Source organism: Alosa alosa, chromosome 18, assembly GCF_017589495.1.
Source record: "Alosa alosa isolate M-15738 ecotype Scorff River chromosome 18, AALO_Geno_1.1, whole genome shotgun sequence".
NCBI classification, from domain to species: Eukaryota; Metazoa; Chordata; class Actinopteri; order Clupeiformes; family Clupeidae; genus Alosa; species Alosa alosa.
In genome coordinates this window covers 27,418,701-27,429,444 of record NC_063206.1, presented here as the reverse complement: position 1 = coordinate 27,429,444, position 10,744 = coordinate 27,418,701, and the positions used below count along the sequence as shown (strand labels likewise).

The window sequence follows — 10,744 nt, the reverse complement described above, 5'->3', positions numbered from 1 at the left end:
TGACTTACGTCTCAGTCAGGTTAAACACCTTTTGGTCATCTCCACTCTGGATGCGGTAGGTGATGGGGTCAAGCTCACGATCCGTGGCCTGTACACACGCACACACACGCACACACACACACACAAACAGGTGAGTAAGATATCACAGCAGTCCTGTGGTTTCTCCTTAACAGGCCAACCATTGATCTCTGTGTTGCCTGTTAGAATATGTCACTAAGGACCCACCCCCCGGCTACCAGACAGAAACAAATGAGCTCGCACAAACAAGTCAACAATTTCATAGGTGCCCTCTGGTTTGCCATTACTCATTGCACACACACATACGCACACACACAGTAACATACTCACAGACACTTACAAACTAGACACACATTCATATTGTATGTGCTTACCAACACACACACACACACACACACACACACACACACACACACACACACACACACACACACACACACACACACACACACACTAATCTAGCGGTCCAACCAGCCCCAGTCCCAGACCTGCAGGTTGGACAGTATGGCCCCGATCCTCATGGCCTCGCTGATCTCCAGGTTATAGGTGAAGAGGGGGAAATGGGGGGGACTCTGATTGTTGGGAGGCAGCACCTCGATGTATACGGTCGTGATGGAGCTTCTGGAGACAGACATACAGACAGAGGGAGAGAGAGACAGACAGACAGACAAATAGAGAGAGGGAGAGAAAAGAGAGAGAGAAAAAGAGAGAGGGATGTTGGGTCAATATATTTATATATATATATATATATATATATATACCACATTGTGTGGTATTTGTGGGTGCATTCATTGTGTGTGTCTGTTTTGTGGAAAGAACTAGATGAATGCCTATATCGTGTATATCTGTGTGTGTGTGTGTGTGTGTGTGTGTGTGTGTGTGTGTGTGTGTGTGTGTGTGTGTGAGGGATTGAAATTAGCCACCCGCCCCCCGCCAAATGCGGGTAGTTTTGTGCGCTGGCGGGTGAATTTGGTCAACTTACCAGCCACTGTGGTGGTTAGATAAATAGAGCTAGCATAGGCTACCACAAATAGTCAGATCCGATCTAATTTTCATAGTTATTGCCCGGTTAAAAAAAATAAGAAAGTGTCTGTAGGGATCATAGCGTTACCAGCCGTAAATCACGCTGATTTGAAGTTCAACAACTACCAGTGAGCCGCCACCTGCAGCATAGCCTATAGTCACTGGTGCAGTGCTTCACTTTTTGCCATTACCATTAAGAAACTGTGGCTATGCTTTCATGTGCCACTGCTAGTGAGATCTGTGGATCTGCGTTGTATCTAAACAGACTAATATTCTCACGCAAATTTGTCTTTTGAAGTGGCCCGTAGCTATTTTAATCCGGCCCGCGACACCTTCACGGAAAACAAGGTGACATGCTACTATTTAGACCTATGAGGCAGGCGGACATCTCCACACCCATTCGTCGTGGTGGAATATCCTACAAACTTTTCATTCAGGAGATTAGCCTACATATCAGAATAAACAGCAGAATTTACCAAACACAAAGGTGTAAAGCATTCCGTTATGCAACTAGCCGTTCCAGAGTAATCCGGTTTTGAAATTGAAGACAATGTCTACGAGGTCTCTAACTTTGGACTGTTGCAATACACTATACGGCCAAATACAAAAGAGAGTTTTTAGAGTTTTTCCAATGTAGTTTCACAAAATGCTAAGTATTAAGTTTCCTAAAGCTGAGCTGTGCATTTATTGTTCAGTGCATGATTTCATAACAGGCCAAACAGAAAATAAATACTAAATGTTAAATATAGCCTTGATACCTGTAAATATTTAAATCAGATGATGTACAGTATAGTTAGATCAAGTTGGAGTCTCGATTATAGGATGCTCCAGAACTCACACAAACGTCTTAAAGGAGCCACACCACTTTTATGACATGACACTATGGCATATTATTGTGGTTCTGTTGGCTTTTAGTTTTGTTGCTACTGTGCTTGTAGATTTAGGGCAAAATTCAGCACATTTTAGTCGTATCGCAATAATGCCGATAACCGTGATCATTTTAAGTAGCCTACTATAATCATGATATCACATTTTCATGCCATTTCTCTAGTAGCTGGTAAAAAAAGTTGAGGGGCTGGTAGATTTTGGAATCCACCAGCCACAGTGGCAGGTGGAACAAATATTTAATTTCCATCCCTGGTGTGTGTGTGTGCGTAAGAAAGAAAGGCTTGAAAAGGCTAGGAGAAGGTGGATTGGTGGGAGGCATGTCTGGCATCTTGGACAACACAAACACGCACATTCATGTATGATTTACCATATGCTGAGGTCTGGAAGGACTTTGAATGTAGAAAATGTGTGAATGGAGGTATGTGTCTTTTGTGTGTATAGGTGTGTGTGTGTGTGTGTGTGTGTATGTTCAAGAGAGAGAGAGAGAGAGGAGAGAGGTAGGGTCAATATTGGGAGTGGTATGGCAGAGGTGTATCTTTCCTCCAGGCTATTGCAGCCAGCATAGAATATCAACGGCTAACCAGAAGGAGATGAATGAGGGTGTGGATATTTAAACGGATGTGGAGTTAAACAGATCTGAATGGATGACTGGATGGTTGGGTGAATGGGAGGGAGAATTACAGGGTAACAAATGAATGGGCAGAGACAAAACAGATGGAGGTACCAGCAGATGGGCACAGAGACAGACAGACAGACGGACGGACACAGACATGACGAGACTAATGCAGAGAAAAAAACAATCATCTGTGGACGCCAACACACATACAGCATATAAACACGGCAGGACAGAAGGCAAACAGCTATAAACAGATATGCAGCCAGGTATATTAACTGGGGGCTTGACATGATGGATTAGGTGCAGTCAGAACAAACTGAAGAGAAGTGTGTGTGTGAGAGAGAGAGAGAAAGAGATAGAGATGGAGAGAGAGAGTGGAGAGTGGGTAGATAAATATATGTGCCTTCTCTCAGCTTCAGGGGCATTGTCGGCCGCTTCGACCGTCAGCGCGTAGAAGCGGCCAACCATCAGCGTAACTCCCGGCGCTATGGTGATGCGTCCCGTGCGGTTATTGATGATAAAGTCTCCCTGGTCGCCGACCAAGATGGAGTACGTCACCATACCGTTCAGACCCTCATCAGCATCGAGGGCATTCAGCTGTGATGGAGAGAACAAGGGATAGAGATGGAGAGGGAGAGAGAGAGAGGGAGAAAGAGAGAGACAAGAGAGAATTTACTTTCAATACCATTCTCTACCAGTATCCTGTCATCAATCTTCAACACATTGTTGCACAAAATAAGCAGTCTTCAAACAGACCTGCACCTTGTGCAATTCTAACATTTCTCTTCATGTACTGTAGGTGTAATGTTATACATTGGCTGTCATTCTGAAAGGCATATTTCATCCATAGAGACATTATTAATCCTGACTGGATGCAAATATGAATCAAAAAATTGTATACAGAGTAATTGCTTTTAAAGCCATATAAGGTCAAATGTTGTCATATAGTGTCATATAGTGCACCTCTGACACAGTTACTGTGTCTCCAGCATCACGATCTGAGATGCGGTACTTTAACAACAGAACTCTATCCTGGCCTGCATGTGTGAGCGCAGCCTTACTGTTAAGCTTTGTTTTGGGACTGCGGCACTGGCTGCACTGTAATGACACTCTGCCCGTTTAATCCCTCAAATCCCAAAAGCGTGGCGGTATAAAGATAAAGAACGCGTTGTCGGCGAAAAACAAAACAGCGTTTCAGAAGCCCGACACACAAACCCCATTACCCTCAATGGCAGATAATCCTGCCACAGAGCAAAGCTGTCTTGGGGGGAGAATCATTGCACTCGCGGCTCGAGTGGGGAGAGGTGGAACATAGAGCACCTCCAAGCTAATCAATGAAATGACCCTCTCTCCTTCTCTCTCCTCTCCTCTTCCAACATTTGCTCTCTCTCTCTATCTCTCTCTCTCTCTCTCTCTATTTCTTTTTGGTCGGTCAATCCATCCCATTAAGCCCCAGGTTGGAAGGCCAGAGGAAGGTAAGCGCCCTCCATCACAGGTGCACTGCCCAGGAGAAGGCTGTCAGGCTAAGGGGTGAGGGAGAGAGAGAGGGAGAAAGAGAGAGACAAGAGAGAATTTACTTTCAATACCATTCTCTACCAGTATCCTGTCATCAATCTTCAACACATTGTTGCACAAAATAAGCAGTCTTCAAACAGACCTGCACCTTGTGCAATTCTAACATTTCTCTTCATGTACTGTAGGTGTAATGTTATACATTGGCTGTCATTCTGAAAGGCATATTTCATCCATAGAGACATTATTAATCCTGACTGGATGCAAATATGAATCAAAAATGTGTATGCAGAGTAATTGCTTTTAAAGCCATATAAGGTCAAATGTTGTCATATAGTGTCATATAGTGCACCTCCTGACACAGTTACTGTGTCTCCAGCATACCGATACGAGATGCGGTACTTTAACAGCAGAACTCTATCCTGGCCTGCATGTGTGAACGGCGCCTTACTGTTCGCTTTTTGTTTTGGGACTGCGGCACTGGCTGCACTGTAATGACACTCTGCCCCGTTTTAATCCCTCAAATCCCAAAACGTGGCCGGCGCAAGATAAGGGCACGTTGTCGAGCGAAAAACAAAACAGCGGCGTTTCAGAAGCCTGACACACAAACCCCATTACCCTCAATGGCAGATAATCCTGCCACAGAGCAAAGCTGTGCGGGAGAATCATTGCACTCACGGCTCGAGTGGGGAGAGGTGGAACATAGAGCACCTCCAAGCTAATCAATGAAATGACCCTCTCTCCTTCTCTCTCCTCTCCTCTTCCAACATTTGCTCTCTCTCTCTATCTCTCTCTCTCTCTCTCTCTATTTCTTTTTGATCGGGTCAATCCATCCACGTCGCCCCTGAGTTGGAAGGCCAGAGGAAGGTAGCGCCCTCCATCACAGGTGCACTGCCCAGGAGAAAGGCTGTCCAGGCTAAGGGGTGCCACAGTGTGTGTGTGTGTGTGTGTGTGTGTGTGTGTGTGTGTGTGTGTGTGTGTGTGGGTGTGTGGTGTGTGTGTTTAAGTGTGTAAGACTGTGTGTATGTGTGTGGGTGTTTGCGTGTGTATTTAAGTGTGTTAGTGTGTGTGTGTGTGTGTGTGTGTTTAAGTGTGTAAGACTGTGTGTATGTGTGTGTGGGTGTGTGTATGTGTGTGTTTAAGTGTGCAAGTGTGTGTGTGTTTAAGTGTACATGTGTGTGCGTGTGCATTTAAGTGTGTTAGTGTGTGTGTGTGTGTGTGTGTGTGTGTGTGGCGGCTTATCAAACACGGGGTTAAGAGGCCAGGCCGACCCAGTAACTGGCCTCTGTCACCCGCTGCTGAAGAAAAGGGCCAGCCGGTGATTCCACAAAGATTAAACATGACCTTTCAGAATGCATGTCTCTTTGGCTGAGCTAACTAAGATGAGAGAGGGAAATGAGAAACAGAAAAAGAGAGAGAGAGAGGGGGTACAATTAGAGAAGGCAAAAAATTGCAAGGTGGAGGGATGTAGAAAAAGAGAAATAGACAAATAAAGGGTGATGAAATGAGGTAGATAGAAGTGAGAGGAGGAGAGAGATTTAAAGAGAGGCAACAAGGGAGCGCTGTAGAAAGAGTGTGTAGGAGAGGGAGAGGTAGAAAGAGTGTGTAGGAGAGAGAGAGGTAGAAAGAGTGTGTAGGAGAGAGAGAGGCAGAAAGAGTGTGTAGGAGAGAGAGAGACAGAGAGAAGAAGGTAGAGATGGAGGAGGAGCATGGTGTTCTCAACCACAAGCAATCTGAGGCGGTTCCAAAGTCCAAATGGGGGAGAGGGGAGGGGGACTGTCAGACAGAGGGAGGCAGGAGAGAACAGAGAAATAAACAACTGAAAGAGACACAGAAAGACACAGAATCGCGGAAAGCAACCCCCCGCTGAGAAGAAAACAAACCCTCTGAGACAATGCAAAAGCCCACCACAGTCACCAAAACCACAATTACTACCGAGAGACATCAAAACCTGCAAACAAACAAACAAACAAATAAATTAATAACGGCCCCCACGCGATCTGGGCAACATCCACTAGTGGCGGAGAGGCAGTTTGCTGCTTCAGAGTTGCCTCTCATCGCATAAAGAGCAGCCTGTTGTTTCGGTAATGGCGGCCACTAGCTGTGAAGTAATGGCAGTCAGGTAATAACTGTCGTCGGGGGGTGAGTTTTTTGCTGACTTTGGAGAGTTTTTCCACTCTCCTCCTTTTCTTATTTATCAGATTTTTCACTGGTATTGGTGTTGTTGCTGCTGTTTTTTATTTTTTTTCTGCCAGATGCTAGAGACACTCGGAGGAGTTGTTCCTCTCACCGTGGGAAAGCTGCAGCCCGATTCCATCACCGCCAGGCCGGGAGAAGCGAGAAGCGGAAAACTAGAAACGTGTCTCCACGCTGGCGTTCGCCGACGGCTGCTGAGGCTTCGTGAGCTTCACGAGTACAGTTTGTGACTCATCACTTTCTCAAGTCTGCACCAGGCAGATACTTCTTCTTCAGTGGCTATAAAAACCCCCATCCCTTCTACATCTTCCTCTCTCTCTTTTTCTCTCTCTCTCTCTCTCTCCCTCTTGCTCCCATCTCCTGTGCTCTTTCCATCTCCGAGCCTCTTGGGCTGATTCGGATATCGCTTTTGTTCTGGCCGAGGAAATTGTTTGCCAAGTCAGGATTGTTTCTGTGACTGAGTAGATTACAGTGGGGCACAATGGAAGCCGCTCGACCAAAAATTGATTGGTTTAGTTTACAGAGTGCTGGAGAGCCACCTGACTCCGGGAGCACACTGTGCCGTGCCGTGCCGGTCCGTGTGTGTATCTGGATGAAATCAGAGCGTAAATGGGTTGTGGGTGTAACAAAATGCTCTGCAACATCTATACGCCACAAGATTGTGCCATTTGGTGCTGCAGTAATGCAGTTTGCTTTAGCTGCATTGTGTATAAATATGACAGTGCAGCATGTGATTTAACCCATCGATTGACCGTAGCCGTGGGTTACAGCAGTGCCCAATAAATCAGAATCAGATCATGCTTTAAAAGAAACGAAGAATGAAGAAGAGAAATGCATTTGCATACATAGACTGTCCCAGGTATTAACCTTATAGGTGGAAAAGAAAATTGCACAATCAATTTAGTTAATAGGCGGCAACTTACTGCATGCTGCTCTCACATAGTCATGATGGGAAGTTAATTTACAGACACACACACACACATACACACACACACACACACACACACACACACAGACTGAAACAGCAGCATGTATCCGCTTACATTCATGATGCTATGTTGGACTACAATTTGCACAATACTGTAATCACGCACGCACGCACGCATGCACGCACACACGCACGCACGCACACTCACACACACACACACACACACAACAACAACAACACACACACACACACAAAAGCACACTGTAGTATATATCAGGTAAGTGGCACATATAGAGCCACAGTGTGACTGACCTGAAGTACAGTCTCTCCCTGCTGCATATTAGTAAACACCTCCACATCGTAGGACACCTGAGTGAAGGTAGGCGTGTTGTCGTTGGCGTCGATGACCAGGATGTTGACCGTCACAGGCATGCTCTGCTGTACACCGTCAGACGCCATCAGCTGTGTACAACCCCACAGAACAGCTTATTGACATGTTATTACATATTAACAACCATTTTAACATGTTATAACATATTAATAACTACCAATGCATTATTTCACATTTAGAATGTTTGCATTATAACACACACACACATATAAAGTTACTAGTACACTGTGCTTCCACTGCCCATTCACAATCGATATTCATGTCATGTTCAAACATTTCCAACACAAACCCATATGCAAACAATTCCACTTTAATAAGGATCCTGTCAAGAGAGGATCACACTGCTATGAAATGCAAATGCTATACTGCAGTTCATCCCCTCTGCACACAGAAGCCCTGCAGGGCTCAGTTTTGGTGGCTTAGAGTCTCTAGAGCATCGCGGTGACAGAGTGTGAGTCCCCGGGTGGATAGGACTATAGGATCAGTGGTCAAGACATTCCCACTATATATTTCCATAAGCACATTCTCTCATGCTTCATGAGAGAGCATCAGAGCTGCTCAGCTAGCTCCTCCACTGGAACACAGCAGAGGAGAAAGGGGGGGGGGGGGCAGAAGAAAAATGATGCATAAAGGAACAAAAAGAGAAAGAGCAAAAGAGCAAAAGAAAGGCAGGCAGATAAATAGACAGATTGGCAAATACATAGATAGAAAGATAGATAGAAAGATAGATAGAAAGATAGATAGAAAGATAGATAGATAGATAGATATATAGATAGATATAGAGATAGAGAGAGAGACAGAAAGACAGACAGACAGACAGACACAACCAATGTGACCTTTACCCACGTGCCAGGGACTGAAAACAGAATGATTTTCATTTTGGTTTGTTCTGAGCAAAAACATAATTTTTTTGTTCCTGTTCCAGTGTTCCCAAGGCCTCGCCTTATAACGTTATAGAAGAACGGATAATAACGTTCCTTTAAAAATTACATTGCCTTTACAAATTGATTTATGGCCGGTGGCAGAATAGCCTATTATAGTTTTTTTTTTTTTTTTTTTTTTGCCCAACAGCCTTAAAGCTTAAATCAAAGCACATTAGATATCAAGGTTAACTGTTAAAAACACTGTGCATGAATTCAGGCGAGGGGCGAGATTTGAAAGTTGGCAATTAGCCTAGGCCTTTATAATATTAGATCTTCAAAAATGTCTGATAGCCTAACTTCAGGCACAGAAAATGTTCTTGCTTTAAGCCCTCTAATAGCCCTAACATACTGTATGTGTGGTGCTACCAACTGCATGGCCTAGATATTTTCATAGTGTCTTGATCCTTTTTATCAACTAGTAGGTCCTAGCCTATTATACAGGGGAGACACTGATTAATAAAATCTGACTAAATTCATCCTATAGGAACACTGTGTGGGCAGGTGACTTTCCAAGCCTATGGACTTTTGAATAATATTCAAAGAAAGGTTAATTGGAATGATAAATACCGTTATTAACCTGTTATCTGAAATTGAAAATAGCGTTTTCACTCCGGAACAAGTGAAATGGTTATTGTTCTCGTTTTCGGTTACCGGTATGTTGATCTAAAATTTGTGTTAATTTCCGTTTTCGTTCTTTGAAGCGTTTCTAATCCCTGCAAAGTGCCAAGCCCAACTCTTGTGTAAACCACATATCCTTCTGACATCTTTGTGCACAACTACTCTTATACATGCTTCTGATCACTATCCAAACAACGGGGTTATTTTCATATAACAAGGCTGGCAAACATCCAATCTCTCCCCTATATGAAAACAGCAGAGCTATCCTTCATAAAGTCTGTCACAAACATTCTCCTCTCCCAACTCTAAATGAGATCACTCCACTGGTGGGTGAGTGAAGAGAACAACAAACACACTATATATAAAAGCAAAATGTCAATTCAATGTTCTCTGCAAATTATCTGTTTGTTTTGTCTTTGTGGTTAAATAACAAATAACTGTTGAGAAAAACAAAATAACAAAGAGAGGTAGGTTTGTGTGTGTGTGTGTGTGTGTGTGTGTGTATGGATGGGGGGTGGGAATGGGTGTTGGGTGGTTAAGAAGAGTTGGGAAACTGATCTGATTGATCTCTCTGGGTTAAAAAAAGTGAAAAAATCCTTAGAGAGATAGGAGGAAACTCTTCCTCTCTTTCTCTGTGTGTGTGTGTAGGAGGTGATGTAGTGAAACGCATCATAAGACAGAAACACAAAGAGAGAGATTAATTATAAGACGCAGCCTTCAGTGCCAATCATTAAGAAAACTCACTCGGGACGTCACAATGCAGACAATAATACTGTCTTAGTTACTTTTTTTCCTCCTAGGAGACAAACTTGAAAACAAACTTGATAATGAACTTCACATAAATACAGCATTGAATGAGATGAGGTGGAAAGGAGGGAGGGGATGGAGGAGAGGAGAGAGGGATGAATGGAGGAGAGAGAAAGAGAGCGAGACAAAGAAAAAAAAACATGCCCACTGGGAGTACCATCAAACATGGCTCATCCTGCTCCGTTCCTACAGAACAGCACTTAATCAAACACTATTGTTCCTACTCTGCCCACATCTTAATAATCATAACTCTGTTCTCTAGGCAGTCCAATAAAATGGGCTTGGGATCACCATCCAGTCTGGACCCCACGGACGTCTCTATTTATAAAATAATTTGACACAGACCAAACAAAAAGCCTCTTGCTAAAGCAGACTAGCTTTGTCAGGTAACAGACACAGCTGGCTAGGCTGAGCTGACTCAGTAGAGTGCACAGATCCCAGTTAATGGGGCACATGGTGCTTGACGTTATATAACAGCAGTCATTAGCCAATAAATGCAATAATAACTCCAGATTTCAAAAGCAATGGGGAATATTGAGAGAATGTGCAGGCCTAATACACTGAAAGATACTTTGGACATTGTTACTAATGTTCTTCTAAATGATGCTGCAGAAACCTGTCCATAACTGGGAGCTGTTGATGGGAGATGAACAAGAAATGTAGAAAAATCAGGCTGTACCTAAACCAACACATAATCCAGCTCTTGGCACAAAGTAGTTTGTTCAGCATGATGCGAACTTCTGGATACCCAGATTAGGCACAAAGCATTTCTTGCCTCGACTACTGCAACACCTCCTCACAGGCCTTCCACGGCTTGTGTGGTG

At 44.0% G+C, this 10,744-nt stretch overlaps 1 protein-coding gene across 6 annotated transcripts in view; it reads right to left on the bottom strand.

The window, feature by feature from the left end:
* The window catches only part of pcdh15a (protocadherin-related 15a), a 267,430-nt gene that overhangs the window by 106,352 nt on the left and 150,334 nt on the right, over positions 1–10,744 (bottom strand). For all 6 annotated transcript variants that reach the window (XM_048269713.1, XM_048269715.1, XM_048269717.1 and 3 more), the window contains 4 exons: positions 7,494–7,643; positions 2,949–3,142; positions 507–639; positions 9–88 (listed from right to left, as the gene is read on the bottom strand). In XM_048269713.1, the coding sequence (XP_048125670.1) occupies positions 9–88; positions 507–639; positions 2,949–3,142; positions 7,494–7,643 (557 nt within the window). The remainder of the gene's footprint in view (positions 1–8; positions 89–506; positions 640–2,948; positions 3,143–7,493; positions 7,644–10,744) is intronic.